Source organism: Anthonomus grandis, chromosome 9 (genome assembly GCF_022605725.1).
Source record: "Anthonomus grandis grandis chromosome 9, icAntGran1.3, whole genome shotgun sequence".
In the NCBI taxonomy this organism is placed as follows: domain Eukaryota; kingdom Metazoa; phylum Arthropoda; class Insecta; order Coleoptera; family Curculionidae; genus Anthonomus; species Anthonomus grandis.
In genome coordinates this window covers 9785803-9807064 of record NC_065554.1, presented here as the reverse complement: position 1 = coordinate 9807064, position 21262 = coordinate 9785803, and the positions used below count along the sequence as shown (strand labels likewise).

At 35.0% G+C, this 21262-nt stretch overlaps 1 protein-coding gene across 2 annotated transcripts in view; it reads left to right on the top strand.

The window, feature by feature from the left end:
• LOC126740640 (titin-like) overlaps window positions 1-20953 on the top strand; it is a 141774-nt gene extending 120821 nt beyond the window's left edge. The window contains exons 39-48 of one of the 2 annotated variants that reach the window (XM_050446749.1): window positions 69-12332; window positions 12392-12565; window positions 12628-12768; window positions 12826-13797; window positions 14099-15784; window positions 15867-15950; window positions 19273-19572; window positions 19629-19756; window positions 19809-19986; window positions 20047-20953. In XM_050446749.1, the coding sequence (XP_050302706.1) occupies window positions 69-12332; window positions 12392-12565; window positions 12628-12768; window positions 12826-13797; window positions 14099-15784; window positions 15867-15950; window positions 19273-19572; window positions 19629-19756; window positions 19809-19986; window positions 20047-20240 (16121 nt within the window). In that variant the 3' untranslated portion in view covers window positions 20241-20953. The remainder of the gene's footprint in view (window positions 1-68; window positions 12333-12391; window positions 12566-12627; window positions 12769-12825; window positions 13798-14098; window positions 15785-15866; window positions 15951-19272; window positions 19573-19628; window positions 19757-19808; window positions 19987-20046) is intronic. The other variant, XM_050446750.1, reaches the window with a different exon arrangement.
• Window positions 20954-21262: the final 309 nt, after the last annotated feature.

Here is a 21262-nt window from a genome sequence, read left to right as displayed (position 1 = left end):
TCTACACTAATTATTATTATCGTAATATTTTTAAATGTTTAAATTAATCATAAATGTGTATATTCTAGGTCCTCTAAATCAAGAAGTAGCAAAAGCAGTAGGTAAAGTGACCCAAGATCTAAAAGAATCAGTAACAGTAGAAATGGTGATGTCTCAAAAGCCAGTCGAAGACACTCCTATAATTGAAGAACTTCCAGAGGAAGTCCAAGTTGTAGATTTAGTTGGAGAAGATGGTAAAAAGAAAAAGAAAACTATAAAAAAGAAAACTATCAGAAAACATCTTGGAGATGCCAGAGAAGACACACATATTGTTACCATCGAAGAACAAGATAAGCCATCATTGACCACTGTAACCATTGAAGAGCATGAGGAAGATTTGCCCATTGAAGCGACAGAAGTTTGTCCTATAGAAGAACTGCCAGAAGAAACTATAGAAATCGAAGAAAATACTAAGGAGGGGCCTAAGATCAGAAAGTATAAGAAACGAACATTAAAGAAGCGTCAAAACGACAAAATTCAAGTAACCGAAATATTTACAGTAGAAGAAGAGGGGAAGGATCTTGAGACCTCCGTTGTAATTAAGGATGTAACTGACGAGGAGATTCCTGAAAGTCCTTTGCAACCTGTTTATATAGAAGAGCTTCCAGAAGAGTCAACTGTGGAAGAAGTAAAGACAAGATGGGGTCCTAAGAAAAAGACTACTAAAAAGCGAGTTATAAAGAAGCAAGAGGGCAATAAACAACAAGAAACGCATATTGTCACTATTGAAGAAGAAGGAAAACAGCCCATTACAAGTGTTACTATAAACGAAATAATTTTGCCAGAAGAAGAGATTAAAGTTTTACCAGATAAGGCAACTGAAATTGAGGAAATTCCCGAACAAATGATTACTGTAGATATCGACACTCCTGAGGGACCAAAAAAGAAAATTATTAAAAAGAAGGTATTTAAAAAACAAAAAGGGGATAAAGACGAAGCTATTGAAATCATAACAGTTGAAGAAGAAGGAAAAATGCCACAAAGTTTGGTGACTATTAAAGATATTCCTACAGGAAAGCCTAAAGAAAAAGTAAGAAAAGTTAAGAAAGCCAAAGTAACAGAAGAATCGATGGTCACGCAGGAAGGTTATTTGTTTGTCCCAACATTATCAGAAAAAGATAAACCTGAAGGTGTAGAAGAGCTCATCCAAATGGAGCTCATTAAAAAGGCCCTAGCCAAACAGGTTCCAGAACATATTCCTGCAGAAGATATAGAAGAATTTGACTTTAAGCCCAAAGAGAAGAAAGTTAAAAAGAAAAAGCCAAAGATAGAAGAAGCTAAAAAACGTGAGGATGAACAGCTAAACTTAGCCGAAGAACTTCCAGAAGAAATCCACATTGTAAAAGCAGTGGATAATACTGGTTTCGAAAAAACTACAATTATTAAACAAAAAACTATCAAACGGCGAAAGGGAGACAAAAAAGAAGTGATTACAATAAAAACCGTAGAAGAAGAAAATATTAAACCACAAATCAGTATACTAATTGAAGAAAAAGACTTATCAGATGAAGACGAATTAAAGGAAGTTGATTTACAAAAGGCCGTTATTATTGAAGACATTCCAGAAGAAATTGAAACCGAAGGCCGCGAAAAGAGAATTATTAAAAAGAAAATAATTAAGCGTAGACGTGGTAGTAAGCAAGAAAATACCGAACTTACCATAGTGGAAGAGAATAAAAAGACACCTCTAACATCAATTGTAATTGAAGAAATTGAATATCCAGAACAGCAAGTAATGGTGCTTCCTGAAAGAGACATCGAAGAGGAAATTATAACAAAGGTGGAGCCGGAAATAGTGCAGGTATATGAGGACGCTGATCATAAAAAAGTTGTAAAAAAGAAAGTTGTCAAAAAACGTAAAGGCAGCAAGCAAGAAACTACAAAAATCTTAACTGTTGAAGAAGAAGGAAAAGAACCTATAACATCGGTTGTTATTGAAGAAGTAGATATACCAGATGAAGTATTAAAAGAACTTAAAACACCCTCATTCAAAAGTGCCAAACCAACATTTATTGAAGACCTATTTGACAAAGTAAGCGTCTTAGACGTGGAAGTCAAGCAAGGTCCTAAAGAAAAAATTGTTAAAAAGAAGGTCACTCCAAAACAACCTGAAGAACCGATTGTAGATGAGGATGTAGTAGTTGAAGAACTTCCGGAAGAAATTGAAGTTGTTCATACCAATGATGGTACAGAAAAGCTAGTTAAAAAGCGAACTGTTAGAAAAAGAACGGGTAGCAAGCATGAAATTACACAAATATATACGGTAGAAGAAGAGGGAAAAGAACCTCTATCCTCACTTATAATTGAAGAAATAGAATTTCCAGAAGAGATTGCTGAAACATTGCCTATAAAGACTGATCAAACTGTGGTTATCGAAGACAAACCAGAGAAATTGGAAAAACGTAAGAAAATTATCAAAAAAGTAACCAAACGACCTAAAGACGAAATAAGTGAGGAAATCAGTATAGTATCGAAAGAAGAAATAAAACCACAAACTTCAGAAGTCATTGAGGAAATTGAAGAAGATTCTCCAATTATTATTAAAGAGATGCCAGAAGAAATACAAATTAAAGAAAATGAAGATGGCACTCAAAAAATTACTAAAAAGCGTACAATTAAAAAGCAAAAAGGTAACAAGCAGGAAATAACGCATATTGTGATCGAAGAACAGACAGGAAAATCTCCTATTACTGCAGTATTTATTGAAGAAACTGATATTCTAGAAGAAATCCAACCTGAGTTGCCCGTACAAATTCAGGAGCTACCCGAGGAAATTACAACTGAAGAAGTCAAGACTAGATGGGGTCCTAAAACAAAAACTACCAAAAAGAAAACCTTACGAAAAATTCAAGGAGACAAAGTAGAAGATACATTCATTGTGACAGTCGAGGAAACTGGTAAGAAGCCTCAAACAACGGTGACTTTCGAAGAGCGAACCCTGCCAGTAGAAGATCTGAAATTACCTGATCTACCTAAGCAAGATATAATGGAACTCCCGGAAGAAATTAAAATTGTGGAAAAGATAACACCTGAAGGGCCTAAAAAAGAAAAAGTTAAAAAACGAACTATTGTTAAGAAGGATGGGAAGAAACAGAAAAAGATTGAAATTGTAACTGTTCAAGAAGAAGGAAAGGTACCTAAGGACACTGTTACTGTTGTAGAAGAAGATCTGCCAGAAGAAATCGTTAAAGAAGTTTTTGAACCTCTACCAGAAAAGCCAACTCTGACGTTCATTCATGAATTACCTGAGGAAATAATAGAACAAGAGATAATTGATGAAATGGGACAACCCAAGAAAAAAACAATAAAAAAACGCATCATTAAAAAACCAAAAGGTGACAAAGAGGAAGTCACTGAAATAACGGTAGTTGAAGAGGAATCCAAACCACCTCAGTCAACTGTAACAATTAAGGAAGTTGACAAAGAAGACAAAAAACCTAAAAGGCCCAAGAAAAAGGAAGTTCCAAAACAACTTAGAAGAGAACTTTCCATATTACTACCTTTGGAAATCAAGGAAATCAAATTTGAGAAAGTTAAAGTAGTTGATGCTAAGGATGTACCTATGTTCGGTGAAGTAAAACTGCGCAAACCAAAGAAACCTGTTGAACGAAAAGATACAGCAACTAAAATCCAAATTCCAAGACTAAAAAGTCGCATTCAATTTAATGATTTTCCACCGTTAACAGAAAAAGAGCAAATACCTAGAATAGCTATTCTAGAACCTGTTTACAAAGATAATGGGGTCTTATCTAGAAATTTAGAAGAGTCTAAGAAAGTACCAAAAACTAAAAAACGACGTCTTAGAGATAAGGATATTGATGAGAAATACCTAGAACAATTGGATTTAGAAGCCGAAGAACTTAAGAAACGAGAATTGGAAAGGGTAGATGATGAATATAAATTTGAAAGGAAACCTAAGAAAAAGCCGGAACAAAAGGACATAAAAGAGGGTCTAAAAATAGGAAAGGGCGAAGTTCCTAAACCCGAACAACCAGAGGAGGAAGTTCATCTTAAGAAGACACCAAAGAAGCCCAAAGATGAAGAAGAAATCGAAGAGAAAAAACGTCCCAAAAAAGATACCTCTATAGTTAAAGAGCCAAAAGACAAACCAGATGAGGATGACAAAAAGATCAAATTTAAACCATACGATATCGATAAAGAAAATTTGGAATTAGAGGAATACCAACCAGGGGAACCTAAAGAAGAAAGCAAAATTGAAAAACCGTTAGAACCTATCAAAAAGCCGAAAAAGAAAAAGGTTAAGTTCACTCCTGAAACTGAAGAGGGAGGTTTTGAAATTGGTATTGGGAAACCTAAAACGGAAGAACCTGAAGAAGAAATATCTCTAAAATATAAACAAAAGCCAAAACCTGAACCTGAAGAAGAAGAAATTAAATTAAAACCACATAAAAAAGAATCGGAAGATAAAGAATATAAGGTGCTGGTCGACAGAGTTATGAAGCATGACGCTATTATATCATTTGAAGGCCCAGATATTACTCAGGAAATTTCACCAGATGAAGAAAAAGAAAAAACAAAGGTCAAAAAGATTAGGAAGATTAAAAGGAAAGGATCTACTGCTAAAGAGGAAGAAATTGCTCCCGAAATACCAACCGAGGAAATAAATATTTCTCCAGCGAATGAAGAAACGGTTGATGATTTAGAAAAGCAAGAAATTCAATCGGAAATAATAGAAACACCAAAAGACAAGGGTACTCTGGAAGAACCTGAAAAGAAAGACACTCCGAAAAAAGTAAGGAGAATAATTCCTAAACCAGAGGAAAAGAAGGAAAAGATGCCACGACTTAAAAGCAGAATTACACACATACAATTTCCACCTAAAATTCAAACTCTTTCCATTGAGGAACTTCAAGAAGTTTACAGAGGCAATGGTATTCTGTCACGTAGCTTAGAAGAAGCTGAACAACTTCCCAAAGTTAAGAAAACCAAAATAATTAAAAAGATTAAAAAGGGGGTAAAAATTCCAGTCGAAGAAGAGCAGGAAGAAATTGAAGATGAAGTGATATATAAAGTAGATGATGAAGAGGTACCTACATTAGATTCAATTGTTACAATTGAAGACCAACCTACTCCTGAAGAAATTGCCACGGGCGAAGTTGAGACTATTAAAAAGAAAAAGATATTCAAAAAGATTAAAAAACCCAAAGAAGAAATAATAGATGAAATACAGCTCGAAACTACCGAGCCAGAGGAAACTTTGCCATCTGTTGAAATCTCTGAATCGATAGAAGAATCCAAAGAAAAGCCAAAAGAGAAAGTTAAGAAACCCAAGAAAGTGAAACAAGAAGATATAACAGAAGTTGTTAAATTAAAACCGGTAAAACAAAGTATTGAACGAATCCCTGGTGAAAAACCAAAGCTTTTAATAATAAGCGAAATAAAATCAGAATTTGCGGAAATTAAACTTAAAAAGGCTAAGCCGGTGGAAAGGAAGCTCTCTGAGGTAGTAGTTCCGAAATTTAGATTGAAGAGTAAACTGCAAATAGTGGAATTCCCTCCATTTGGACAAAAAGAACAGAAGGCCTTAGTAACAGAACTGGCACCAGTCTACAGAGACAATGGAATTTTATCGAGAAACGCTGAAGAGGCAAAAGCAGTAAAACCTAAGAAAAAGAAATTAGTGACTCGAATGAAAGAACTTGAAAAGATCGACCAAGAATTTGAAGACTTGAAAAAACCATTAGAGCAAGTCGATGAAGAATATAAAAAGAGAATAGCAAAACCTAAAAAAGAAAAACTTCTACCAATGAAAATAGTGAGGGTTGAACATATGCCTCAAAAAGCTAAAGTAATTGATTTAACCCCAGAAGTTGTTAATTTGGCAGATATTAAACTAAAAAAACCCAAAAAAATGGGGGCAACTGAGCCAATCCAAATGGCTGTAGCGAAATTAAGGCTAAAGAGTAGAATAAATTGGATCGATTTTCCACCACTTAGCGAACTTTTGCAACCTTTAAAGCTAACAAATATCGGTGCAGTGCGAGACAATGGAATTTTGTCTCGTACAATTGAAGAGGCTGAGGAGGAAATCAGGAAAAAACCTAAGAAGATGAAAGATATAAAGAAACATAAAAAAACCCTCGAAAAACTTGATATTGGATACGAAGAACCAGAAAAGGTTAAGCCTGAAGTTATTGAAGAGGAGAAAAAATATGATAGAATACTAAAAGAGCCCGAGGAAAAACCTGAAGAAGAACCCATAGAGATCCGAATTGGCAAAGGTAAATCTCTTCCCAAAGAAGAAGAACCTGAAGAAATAAAACTTAAAAAGCGACCTCAAAAAGTTGTAGAAGAGCAAGCCGAAGAAAAAATCAAACTCAAGAAGCTGGATCAATTAAAACAGACCCCCGAAGAGACATTACCGGAGAAAATAGTTGATCGACCGGAATTCGAACCGTTCGACATACCGCAAAATGAAATAGAGTTGGATAAATACGAGAAACCAGAATTTATCGAAAAAGATAAGGAAAAGCAGAAAAAACCAAAATCAAAATATAAACCAGCTAAAAAGGAAAAACCTGAACCTGAAACTGAAGATGTTACTTTAATACCTGGCATCCCCAAAAAGCCTGAACAAAAAGAAGAAGAAACAGTAATATTAAAAGCTCCTAGAAAACCACTTCCAGAAGAGAAGCAAGAGGATATCAAATTAAAGCCATTTAGAAAAGAAGAGGAAGAGGAGACACTTAAGGTTAATATCGAAACTATTATGAAACATGATTCAATAGTAACTTTTGAGGGGCCGGATATTGAGATGGAAATATCACCTGATGAAGATAAAGAGAAGACCAAGAAGAGAAAAGTCAAAAAGGTTAAGCGCAAAGAAAGCATTTTGGTTGCAGGCCAGGAAGAAGTAGAAGTTGCCCAGGCTGAAGCTGAAACTATAACAGCAGAACTTGAAGAAATATTACAACCTAAAGAGGAACCAACTGAATCCGATATAGCAACAGAAAAAGTAGTGCCAAAAGAAGTTGTACCTGAAGAACTTTTAAAGAAAGCTGATGAAGATATCAAACCACTTCTTGAAGAAGCTTCTGAGATAACGGAAACTATAACTAAGAAAATTAAGAAGAAGGTTCCCAAAAAGGTTCCTGAAATTGAGCCAGGTGAAGAGCATCCTGAGATAAAACAAGAATTAGAAACAGAAATAGAACCCCAAGATGAAAAAGAAGTTTCCACAGATGATATTAAAGCACCAGAAGTTACTGAAACAGATAAACCAAAAGCCGCAAAACCTAAAAGAGCTATCCCACCTAAAGTGGAAAAGCAAGATAAAATTCCAAGGCTTAAAAGTCGAATTACTCACGTCGAATTTCCTCCTAAAAATGAAGCTCAACGAGTACCAGTTATATCAGAACTTCCCCCAGTTGTTCGAGATAATGGTATAATTTCTAGGAATATTGAAGAAGCTGTAAAAATTAAGAAACCAAAACGCAGGAAGCTTAAGGATGTTGAACCCGATCTAACCGAATTGGAAAAGCTCGATCTAGAATATGAAGAGCAAAAGAGAAAGGAGCTAGAGAAAGTCGATGAGGCTTTTAAATATGAAAAGAAAAAGAAAGAAAAGCCCGAGCCGCTTGAGGAGACACCAGCGCTTAAGCTGGGGAAGGGTAAATTGCCCAAAGACGAAGAAGAGCCTGAAAGTGTAACGCTAAAACCACGTCAGAGGGTACAAGAAGAACTTGAAGAATTTATTTTGAAGGTGGAAAATGTCGAATACCAAAAGGTAAAACTATTTGAGATTACGGATTCTGATGTCACTAAGTTACCTTTGGAACCGTTTGATACGATTAAGGACGAGAAAGAAACTCCAGAAGAAACAACTGTAAAAGAAGTGGTAGAAACTAAAATTAAACGTAAAAAGAAAGATAAAAAGCCAGATGACCAAGATGAAATACCAAAGATTTCAGAAAAGGCTAAGCCTGAATTAAAGGGTATAAGGCTTAAGAGCAGAATTATATACATCGAATTTCCACCAATTTCTGAAGGTAAACAAGTTCCTTTGATCACTAAATTAGAACCTGTAGTGAAAGATAGAGCGGAGTTGTCTAGAAATATTGAAGAAGCTAAAGTCATTAAACGTAAGAAAAAACCAAAGGATGTTGAACCTAAACTGGATGACATTGAGCTCCTAGATAAGGAACTTGAAGAATTAAAAAAGAAGCGTGAGAAGGTTGATGATGAATTTAGAGAACATCCTAAGAAGAAGGTACCGAAATCTAAAGCAAAACTAATGCCAATTGTCGTGGTTTCAGTGAAACCTCAAAAGGCAAAAATAATTGATTTAACTCCTGAAGTTGTTAACTTAGCGGACATAAAGCTTAGGAAACCAACTAAAATATTAGATCAAAAAGAACCGGTTGAGCTGAAACTGCCAAAATTAAAACTAAAGAGCCGTATTAACTGGGTCGATTTCCCACCAATCGATGAAATTTTACAACTCTTGAACATAACTGTTATTGGAGCAATTCGACAAAATGGTGAAATTTCCCGAAATGTAGAAGAAGCAGTAAAATTAAAGAAAAAGAAATTAAAGAAATTTAAAGATATTGAGAGAGAATCACCTGAGTTGGAAAGTGTAGACCTAGAATTTGAAAAGCGAGAACCAAAAGAAGAGAAGCCTAGTGAAACACTGAAATATGAAAGACCACCTAAAGACGAATTAACTGAAGAACCTGTCGAAGAAAAAACTCTGAAAATTCCCAAAGGCAAGAAGCTGCCTGTTGAAACTGTAGATTCTGAAGATTTTGTTTTAAAGAAACGACCAAAGCAGCCAGCGGAACAAGTCCCAGAAGAAGTTGTCCAATTAACCACTGTAGAGCGTGAAACACCGACAGAAACCGATAAAGATAAAAAGAAGCTGATTGAGGGACCAAATCTTGAGCCATTTGACCATGATCATAAAGATATCGATTTAGAAGAGTTTATACCGAATGAAGAAAAAGAGGTCAAGAAACATAAAAAATTAAAACCCAAACAAAAAACTAAGCCTGAAGGTCCTCAAGAAACTGCAGAGAAAGAAGATAAAATTATCACAGAAAAGGCAATTCCAAAATTAGCCGAAGTTGAGGAAGAAGAGGAAGTTTCTAAAGCACCTAGAAAGCCCCGACCTGAAGAAACACCTGAGGGTATCAGCCTTAAACCTATCAAGAGGAAAGAAGAACCTGAGGAAACCTTTATAGTGACTGCCGCTAAACCACCAGAATTAGAAACAGCAAAACAAGTTTTTGTAAAGCCGGATGACGAATTTGAAACTGAGCTACCTAAATTCGATGACAAGCCAAAGAAAAAGAAAAAGAGGGTTTCAATCAAGGAACTGGATGAAAAAGAGAAATCTCCGGAAAAAATTGAGAAACCGGACCAAGAAGATTTAGAAGAAGTTAATGAGGTTATTATTAAACCTAAACCAAAATTGACAGAGCAACCAGAGGAAGAAATTGAAGAAGTACGACTACAAAAACCAAAACCAAAAGAAGAAAGTGTTCTTGCTGAAGAAGAAACCATTACTGTTCTGAAAAAGTCAAAGAAACCCAAAGAAGATATTGGGGAAGTAGCTTTAACAATTAAACCGGAGGAAAAAACCGAAGAGATAGTAGAGGAAGAGGTTGTTATTAAGAAGAAAAAGATTAAAAAACCGAAAGTTCCAGAGGAGTCACCAGTTGAACTAAGTATCACTAAACTAGAAGATGTTTTGCCTGTGCAAGAAGAACCTGAAGAGGAAAAGGTGCCTAAGGTCGAACAACCTAGTAAGGAACCTGAAACTGTTGCAACAGAAATCCAGCCGGAGATAAAGGGTACTATGGAAGAACCCGAAGAAAGCTTTACCATAAAGAAAAAACCTAAAAAAGAAGCTCCAGAAACAGAGAAATCGATTACACTGAAGGAAACACCAGACGATATAGTGGAAGAAAAAATTGTTATTAAGAAGAAAAAAGTTAAAAAACCTGTTCCGGAAATTGAATCCGTTGAAGTAAACATTAAAAAAATTGAAGAGGACCTTCCAGAAGAAGTAAGAGTCGAGCCCGATCTATTAACAGAAGAAACTACAGTTACTATTAAGAAAAAACCCAAAATAGTACCTCAAGAAGAAAAAGAAATTGAAGCTGAAATAATACTTAAGAAACCTCAAGAAAAAGAAGAAGACACACCTGTCCAAGCAGAAGCAACAGTTATAAAACCGGAATCTCCTGTAGATACTGGTGAACCTCTTGATACATCTGCAGAATTTGTGGTTATTGCAAAGGATCAAGAAGAAATTAAGCCTAGAACTACAGAAAAACCTAAAACACCAGAAGACAAAGTAAAAACTGTCAAGAAAAAGAAAACACCAGAAAAAGTTCCCACAGATGAGTCAAGCATTAAGGCTGACGAAGTAACCATTCCTAAAAAGGAAACGGAACCTGAAGAAGAAAATGTGGAAGTGGAGCTTAAGATTCCTCAACCGAAAAAGAAGGAACCAGAACATACTGAGGATGAAGAAATAGTTGAAAAAGTAATACTAACTCCGCAAGATAAACTTAAGGAAGAAGACGAAGTTCAGGCCGAAATAAAAATGCCAATAAAGAAAAAGAAAAAGCCCCAACCTGAAGAAACTTCTGAATTTACTCTACAAAAACCTATGGAAATCACTGACGAAACCGAAGCGGATATTAAATTACCCAAAAAGACTCCTAAAATTCCAGATGAAGAAAAGGACACCCTAGTTGTAAAGAAACATGTTCCTACTAATGAAGAAGAAGAGGTTGAACTTAAGGTACCATTAATTAAAAAACAACAACCAGAAGAAGAGGAAGAAGTAACAGTTAAAAAGCTTGTGGTAACTCCTGAAGATGAGCAAGTGGTACAAGCGGCGATTAAGATTCCAAAGAAGAAAAAGGAAATACCAGAAGAAGTCAAAGATGAAGTAACTATTAAAAAAGTAGTTCCTGAAAAAGAAACAGCTATACCTGAGGAAGAAAACGTGGAAGTTGAACTTAAGGCTCCCCGACCTAAAAAGAAGCAATCAGAAGTAGCTGAAGACGAGGAAACTATTACAACGGTATTGCCAACCCCTCAAGAGGAACTTAAAGAAGAAGATGAAGTTCAGACCAAAATTAAAATACCCACCAAAAAAATTAAAAAGCCCCGGACTGAAGAAGCTGCTGAAGTTACTGTGCAAAAACCTGCAGAAGTAAGCGATGAAACCAAAGCTGATATAAAATTACCCAAAAAGGCCCCTAAAAAACCAGATGAAGAAAAGGACGAACTTATCGTAAAGAAACATGTTCCTGTTGACGAAGATGAACAGGCTGAATTTAAAGTTCCTTTGGTAAAAAAGAAGGAGCCGGAAGAAAAAGAGGATGAAATATTACTTAAAAAGTCTGTATTAACTCCTGAAACTGAAGAAGAAGTTCAAGCGGAGATCAAAATTCCAAAGAAGAAAAAGCTAAAGCCAGAAGCTGCCGAAGATGAAGTTGCTATAAAAAAACATGTACCCCTACCTGATACAGATGAAGATACTGAGGGCTTTAAATTAAAACCTGATAGTGAAACGGATATAGATATCAAACTCTCTAAGAAAATTCCTAAGACGCAAGATGAAGAAGACGATGAACTCACTGTTAAGAGACATATTCCTGTAGAAGAAAAGGATGATGAGCTAGAGACGGAGGTAGTTCTTAAAAGAAGAGAAACTCCCAATGAACCTGAGGCCGACCTAAAAATCAAGAAAAAGCCTAAAGAGAAAGCAGTAAAAGATGAGTCAGATGAAATTTCCATTAAAAAGCTTAAACCTGTTCGTAAAACTTCTATTCCTGAAGAAGTAAAAGAGGAAGAAATTCCATCAGTTACATTTAAACCAAGAACCTCCAAAACCAAAGAAGACATTGAGCAGGAATTTAAAATTTCTCTTGATTCTTATGCCGAAGAGGAAATCAGTCTCTCTTCTAAAATTAAATTGAAAAAGCCAAAACGCCAACCAACATTTGGCGAAGAAGCAGCAGAAGAATCTCTTAAGATAATAGAGGAAATTGAAAGTGAAGGACCTGTTATCGAAGAAATTATTGATGAGGGCAGTGATGCAGAGGAATTGCCTTTGGACGATGATGATATGCCTGAAGATTTCCATATAGCATTTAAACGTAAGCCCTCAAGGAAGTACTCAATAGTACATGAAGACGAAGAAGATGTGAGTCTTAGTATTAAAAAGCCCTATAAAAAAGATGATATGGAAGCTGACACGGAGATTGACGTTAAGATTAAACCTAAGAGAAGAGATTCAGTAACTTTATCAGGTAAGTTAAAACGAATAGCGGCCTAAAAAGTGGATTAAAATATGTTTTTATTATTATAGAAGAGGTTTCTCTCAGCATTACTAAAGAGAAGGAAATAGAGAAAATAACTGTTATTCATGAAGAAGAAGTTCACAAAGGTGACGTTTACTATTCGGTCACGTTTTATGATGCAGAAGTTGAACAAGCATGTGATCTTGTTGAAGGTGAAAAAGTATACGTAAAAGAAACTCAAGGTATGTGACTTAACTAAAATTTTGCTAACTAAAAGACTGTATATGATATTTTTCTGTTTTAGGTGAATGGTGGTTCGTAAAAAAACATCTTAGTGAAGATAGTGGATGGGTACCGGCTAACATTCTTATGGATGAAGAGCAATATATTCAGTTTGTACAGAAAAAAATTAACGAAAAGATTGACAAACTACCAGTTCTCGAGAGTAAGTTTCGTTGATAATTGAAGAACATTTGTAATAAAAAAAAATGTCCTATTTCAGAACCAAAATCATCTGAGAAACCCAGGGCTCCTAAGTTTATAGAAAAGCTAACGCCCATAACGACGCACGATGGCTTCTGTGTCACATTTAGATGTAAAGTTGAAGGATTTCCACGTCCTCAAGTGACCTGGTTCCGTCAGACACATATTATCAAGGAATCCACCGACTTCGAAATTTATTATACAGAAGATAATGAAGCATCTTTAGTCATCAAAGAAGTTTTTCCCGAAGACGCTGGTACATTTACATGTGTTGCTAAAAATTCATGTGGTTTTGCTTCTAGTACTGCCGAATTAACTGTAGAAGGTCCATTATCCACTCATGGAACCGACAGAACGCATTCTATTTCTAGAAAGAGTCTTTCAAGGACATCTTCACTGACAGACATGCTAGAGGGTATGCCTCCTGTATTTGCCAAGAAGCCTAAAACCCAAGTTGTTCCGGAAGATTCTGACGTAACAGTTGAAGCGATACTAGCAGGCATTCCGGAACCTGAAATTAAGTGGTACAGAAATGGAAAGAAAATAACTTCCAAAGATAATGTTACTATTACCACTACTGTCAAAGAATATATATACACCACAAAAATAACAGTAACGAAAATACAAAAGAAACAAGAGGGAAGGTTTAAGATTGTTGCCAAGAATTCTGAAGGTCATGCATACGCAGAATTTACTATTAGGGTACGATCAACTGAAAAGTGTCCTCCGGTGGTAGAAGAACCACTTATATCTACAACTGTAACGAAGGGTGAAGAAGTTACTTTACTGACCACGATTACCGGTTATCCGGAACCAGCCATTCAATGGTTCAAAAATAATAAACCACTAGAGGAACCATCTCCTAGGCGTAACGGAGATACTTATACAATAATTATTAGGAAGGCCAGTTCAAGTGATGCTGGAGAATATACTGTAAAAGCAAGAAACTCATTAGGATCGGCAGAAACTACTGCTTTTGTAACTGTTCAAGGTAACTACCTATATTTAAATATGCTTTTTAATGCTTTTTTTAATATTTTAGAAAGTGTTCCTGCTGCATCTCATATGTTATTGCTGATTTTGCATTAAAATGCCAATAAATTGCTTATACGATAGTGTAGCGTTTATTTTTGTACTGTTTATTTCCTAAACAATTTTAAGCAAATAAGCCTATAAGTGTTGAACAAATGCAATTAACATTTAATTTTAGTAGTTCTATCAGTAAGATTATTTCAAATAACTCATCTATAAACCAATGCTTGCTATCAATAATATTCTTTATCCTTTCACAGATTTCACAGGAGACGAACCTCCATTATTTGTCAAACGTTTCGAAGAACAAAACATTCCTGAAAAGACGCCACTTATTCTAAGAGCTAAAGTATTAGGACGCCCCGTACCAGATGTAACCTGGCTTTTTAATAATCAACCACTGGAATCATCAGATAGGGTGCGCATTCTTTATGATGAGGAAAACATTGAGCTCACCATTAAAGAAACTAATTCCGAACTAGATTCTGGTATTTACAAATGTGTAGCAACCAATAAAATGGGCCGGGCATCTCATGGTGCTTCGGTAAACGTTGAGGTTGATACTGTGAAATTCACAAAGAAACTTCAAAAGTCCTACAAAACATTCGAACGGGAAACTATCGAGCTTGAATGCGAGACTTCTCATTCTGTTAGAACTAAATGGTGGTTCAATGAGACGGAAATCAGTGGAATGGACCATCGTGTGGTGAGTCAAGATGGCAGGACCCACAAACTGATTATAAGAAACACTTCTAAAAACGATGAAGGCTCTTACAAATGCACAGTTAAAAACCAAAAAACTGAAACAAGCGTTGAGGTAGAACAAAGAAAACTTGAATTCGTTAAAAAATTGCAAGATCTAGAAATAACTGAAAAAGACACAGCTATTTTAGAAGTGGAAATAACTTCGGATACTGCTGATGTAATTTGGCTCAAAGATGGGCTTCCCATCTTAGAAAAGGATGATAAATTTGAAAGCGAGAAAATCAAAGGTGTTCGCAAATTATTAATTCGATCAACATCAATACATGATGAAGGTGAATATGCCTGTAAACTTCTTGAGGAGGAATGCAAAGCTGATGTCACTGTTATAGAACTTCCTCCTGAAATAATAACACCCTTACAAGATAAAACAGTTATTAAAGGCGAAAAGGCCGTTTTTGAAATCGAACTATCGAAAGGTGATGCTTTGGCCAAATGGTACAAGAACGGCAAAGAAATACAATTCTCCGAACACATCCAGTTATCTATTGATGGAAAAAGGCAAAAACTTAAAATTTATAAATGTGAACAGGATGATGAAGGCGAGTACTTATGTAAAGTTGGAACCCAATCATCAAGTGCAAGACTCACTGTAACTGTACCGTCGTGCGAATGGATTCGGCCACTTCCTGAAATAACTACAGCAACTGAAGAGTCTGATGCTGAATTTGAAGTTGAACTTTCCAAAGAAGATGCTGAGGTTACTTGGTGGTACAAAGAAACTAAAATTGAAGCCAGCTCGAAATACACCATCACGAAGAAGAAAACAATAAGAAAACTAATTGTTCATAAAGTATCTAAAATAGACCAATATGAGTACACTTGCAAAATGGAGAAGTTTGGACTTAAAACTTCCTCCAAGCTTCAGGTTGGACGTCGACCAGATCCGCCAAGAGGACCTCTCGAAGTATCTGGAATGACAGCACAGTCGTTTACCATTCAGTGGCAGTGTCCAGAAAATGACGGTAATTCGCCTATATTAGAATACATCGTTGAAATGAAGGATGTTAAGTTGAAAAAAGCATTTAAGAAAGTTGGAAGCACTAAAGGCAACGTAACTGATTTGGCTATAACCGAATTACAAAAAGATCACGAGTATAAGTTCAAGATATTCGCTAGGAACGCCTTTGGGTTGAGTGAGCCGTACTGTCCTGAAGAAACCATTATTGCAGGTTCACGAATCAGTAAGTTGTCATTTCTATTTCTTTTGCATTTTAACCCCTGCTTAAACTCCTTGTGCTTTGCTTAACCATTGCTTTTCCTCAGGAACAGATTATCACTTCGCTAAAACTGATGACACGATGTATTGCTTGCTAGGCATATTTCCTCCTGCTAAAGCTATTCATAAAAGTAAGTGCTTATACTCGATGTTTTCAAAGTTGAGATTTTAATTGCTTGTAGGACTCGTCAAAAGGAGTTGGTATTCCAAAACTCACCTAAATAAAAGTTGCATAATAAAAGAGATATTAAAACGTATGAAAAAATAAGAATGTGAATAAACAAGATTTTTATATTGTCGGCGAATGTCGTGTAAATTTTTAGTTTTTTGTTTACTACTCTTACCGTTTATCAAAATATGTGTTATTGTATGGTTTTCAGTAGGAGTCTTTGGTTTGATCAATTGTATCAGTCTTTTACCAGTGCGTATTTCATGTATCTGATTATTTTGTGCGGAAAAAATGTCCCATGTTTACAAAAACAATGCTAATGGATATAATACTTGCAGGTTGTATGTGAAAAGGTTTCCTCTTCAAAAAATCATCCTGCTCCACGTATGTTTGTAAATTTAGTTTTTTTTTAATCAGACTTCGTAGACAGGGCATTTCAAAGAAAGAGGAGGCTACGCTGGAAGAGCGGCTCAACCTGAAATGTTGCAAATTGAGAAATACACTTTAGAAATGGTCGAAGACGACCCGACAATGAGTACTAGAGCTATAGCAGCTCAAGTTGAAGTTTCTCATAGTAAAGTGTGGAAGACAATACGACAAGGATAGTAATATCTTCATCATTATCAAAAGGTACAAGCGTTACAACCTGAAGATCATCCTAGAAGAGTTGTATTTTGGCAGTGACTTTAAGCAGAAATGAAAATTTTGCGAAATTCATTTTATGTCCAAACGAGGCCGCATTTACACGAGATGGAGTTCAAAATTTCCAGAACAATCATGTTTGGGCAGTAGAAAATAGTAGGAAGAAGATCTAATTTTCAACATAAATTTTCTCTAATGTTTGTGCTAGCGTGTTAACTGGCATGCTTATTGGACCCTACTTTTTTCCACCTCAACTGACCGGTAAAATTTATTTAGATTTTCTTCGACGCCCACAATCTACCACAATTATTAGAAGATATTCCTCTAAATGTGAGACAGAATATGTGGTTCCTACATAATGGGGTTCCACTACATTTTAGACGAGAAGTTCATAAACATCTAAATAATGAGTTTCCGAATAGATGGATAGGGCACAATATACCCATTTCTTGGCCTCCTCGCTTGGTGTATCATAATGGAGCAGTAAATACTCCGGAAAAACTTCAAAAGCGCATAGAAAATTTTTGTGATTTAATTCGTGGACACTAGGATTTTATTTTCGACTTAAACTTGTAAAGAGTCGTAGATTTACCAACTTTTTACTCCTGACCTCCGCTTTGCCTCATAAGAAACCAGCAGTAATCTCCCATCTGCCTTGATATCCGTTGTTCCATTGTTAGGATGTCATTGTGAAATTTTTCTCGTTGCTCGTCGCTCACCGAACCCAAATTTTCAGGAAAGAAATTTAAATGCGGGTGCAAAAAGTGAATTTTGAGAGACATGCGACAGTTCAAGTACTTGAATGTATTTCCGTTTTCATCTGATGCTTTAAGAAAATTTTTCATCAATTCAAGCTTGATATGTAATGGAGGTATCAAAACTTTTTTTAAAGACCACTCTTTTACTTTACAACACTAAGCCATAATGGCTTAAAAAATTTATAAAAGCCATTATGGCGTATTGTTGCTCTACTGTCCCAAAGACACAGAAAACAGCAATACTTAGTAAATCCACCCTGAAGCCCTAGTAACAATCCTATGACTTTTAGGTCACCTCATATTTGCCACTTTACACTATACTTTCGTGTGTTTCTTTCACGTCAACTGCCTGCGCAAGAGGAATAGACGGCCTTTTGTTGCCATTATGAAGCAAAACTGCTTTTAAACTTATTTTTGACGAATCTATAAACAAGCACCATTCGTCTGGATTATTTGCAAATCCAAACCTTTCCATAACACCATCAGGATTAAGACAAACACACATTTTATTTTGTATGGTAAAAAACATGGATAGCCTCTGATTTCGGGTTCAAAAATTGTAATCTTAGTTTCGTTAGTCAGTAAATTCCATTGTTGTAACCCAATAGCCCAGCATGTTTTTTTGACAAGTGAAGGTCTCTTACTAGGTCATTTAATTATTAAATGCGGTTTTTATTTCGTTACTTTCTGGAAAATAGGTAGCGTCATATTTTTTTGCGTTGTTTAGGTCTTCTTTATTTTCATCATACATTTTCAGATCTTCCCAATATGCTGGGGGAGCTGGCAAGCCTTCGTCGGAGGAACAGATTTTATAGCTGAAGCAATGTCTGGATATTCAATATTATACTTTTTTTTTTTAAACCGGACACTTTCGTCATGCAAATGTAACAGTCGTTAAAATGATTTGTTGGTTCTCGCCAAATCATTGGAACTGCAAAATGCATAAAGAAACTTTTGCCATTTAACCAGTTACTTAGGTTTGTGGTAAAAGTATGACACGTGAGGAGCCCAGTCCCAATCTTGATACCACCAACACATCCAAAATGTTTGTGATAAGCTATTTTTGTCATTTTACTAATTGTTCTTTTTTGTGATTTGGGGATAAACTGGGCATACACATAGCTAAAACTATCCGCGGGATCAAAACAGCCGCGTTTTTGTATCTTACTCTGTACCTTAAACATTTTCAAGAAGTTAACTTAAAAAACTCAACACGTACTCTATTTCGCCAATCGTAATTACAACTGATTCAGCGAAGCAACATGACGGATCAAGGTAAAGACAAGAGGCAACGTCATCCCCTCCACCGCAGAAGAATAATCTTCTGAAAAATCAGTAGCGTAGCCGCTTAATTTCAATGAGAATTTAATTTAAATGAGAAGCAGAATTTTGAAAATAAAAAGAAATAAAAATATGTCTGAGCGTATGCAAATTTGTTTTTTTTTGGACTACTGGATGTGGTTTGTCTCTTAACCCTTTTGACTATAGCACTTTTAGGAAGTAAAGTTTTTCAGTTTTTTGTGTTTTATGTATTTACACCTAGTTATATTTTTTTAATAGGAAGAGAAAATTATTTTACACAGCTGTAATTTAGTTAAAATTGATTTAAATTATTGTTTCCTAAAAAAATCATAATTCAAAAATCTTATGTGTCCAAAATTACCAAGAAACAGCCTCTGACATTACAGTCACAAAATGACTGTACCAAATAGGTGAAATAACTCTTATTATACAACTTTCATATAGGTGATTTTTGGTATATTAACTTCTTTTAACGAGTTCTCCAAGGTGTTAAAAAAAAGACTCGACTTTGAAAACACCCAGTATAATATAGTAATAAATAGATATTTTTAAACAAATAGTTATTGTCTATTAATTCTTTAGCTCCACCATCTCCACCAATTAATCTAACAATAAAGACTCTAACAAGTCGAAGTGCAACTCTAACTTGGGAACCGCCTCTATTCGACGGAGGAAGTGAACTTACCGGATATGTTTTGGAGAAAAAGCTAGAATATATGCCAAAATGGGAGAAAGTTGTTACGTTAGAAGCAAACAGCCTGGAATACACCTTTGAAAACCTTAAGGAAAAAAGCGATTATCTCTTTAGGGTTTATGCTGAGAACGCTATTGGCGTGAGTGCTCCTGCCCAAAGTGATGTTGTTCAAATGAGAACTTTAGCTAGTAAGTAAAAATAAAAAAAATTAATTTTCAAATTTTAAATGTTTTATGATTTTCAGCTGTACCTTCACCACCAACTGCTCCACTAGAAATTCGCACCATCGGTCCAAATGCTATTGTGGTCGAATGGGGTATTCCTGAATCTGATGGTGGCGCTCCTCTATTGGGTTACAATATTGCTATCAAAGTAAGTATTATTTTATGAGTTATCTCAACGTTTTAACAATAAAAAATCTCAGGACACTAAGAAAACCATGTGGATGGAAGTAGGCAAAACCCCAAAAGGTCTGCAAAAGTTTACCATAAGAGACTTGCAAGAAGATCACGAGTATTTGATAAGAATCTTTGCAAGGAATGAAATTGGTCTTAGTGGTCCCTTAGAATCAGATGAACCCTTGAAAGTGCTACCATCTGGAGGTAAGAGTTTTAATATATAAAATAAAAATGCAGAATTCTTATTTGTTAATTTGTTTTTAGATGCAGATCAAGATGACTTTAGAGAAGTAACTTCCGAAAGAGAACCAACATCTAGAAGTTCCGAAACTACTACGTCCTGGCTGCGAGAGAGCAGCATGGATGCTGACATCAAATCTTACCAAAAGGGCAAATTGCTCAGGAAAGATGAATACTTCTTTAGAATCTGGTGCTACGCCACCAAATTGTTCAAGTAAACATTGTGTGTTTACTTTATGTGAGTAATTGTTGGATGTAAATAATGTTTATATAGAGTAAATGGTGTATATTTATTAATTATCCTATTTATAATGTTTATTCCAACCTTTGTATACGTATGTTATAAGAAGTAATTATTATATTATATTATCCCGATTATGTATTACGTTTGCTAAATTGGAACTAAGAACATACTGTGGACTCTAATTTTTGTACATTCTTGAATATGGTTTAATACTAAAATTATGGTTTAAAAAAATTAAATACGAGTTGTGAGCGAACAAAACAATTTTTTAATTAAAAAAACCATGATTTTAATAAAAAACCTAATAAGCGCTGTGATACGAAATTTAGATATTTGACAAAGTCAATTATCGCTTATCACTGAATTTAAATGAGCGTCAAATTCATACGAACCTATAAACGACTTATGTTATACATAATATATTGTATTTTTTGTTTGATTTCATCTATGATATGCCGAAGTTATTTTAATTTTCTATTTATTATTAAGAATTTTAGTTTTTGTTATGTCTTTTTTGTTTTATTCTGCAAAATGTTATATTCTTTGGTAGGATTAATGTTTATGAGAGACAAAATATAGGTGCACAAATGTATAATAAATGTTTGTTAATTATGCCTAAGAATATAGCTATTAAATTATTGAAACTGTTTTATTTGGTTATCAAATATAATTATTATTTTTAAAAATTATTGGATGATTTGTTTGTTTTATATTTTTACCGGTAATTCTGCCGTCCTTAGTAAGAACACTGCAAATGCAAAAGTTATGAAAATAAAAAACAGTTTTTGCTTCGTAATTAGGGGGTTTTAATAATTTATTTACTTTCTTCTCAATTTATGTTTAGTGGGGTTGCACTAATTTATGTCTTCAAAATTGAGTTAAAAAGTACATTATTTAATGTTAAAAAGCAAGTGAGGTTGTGGCGTATTTTTGCAAATATTTACCATTACATAACCACTGCAGCTTATCGTCGAGTAGACACTGGGTAGTAGGTAT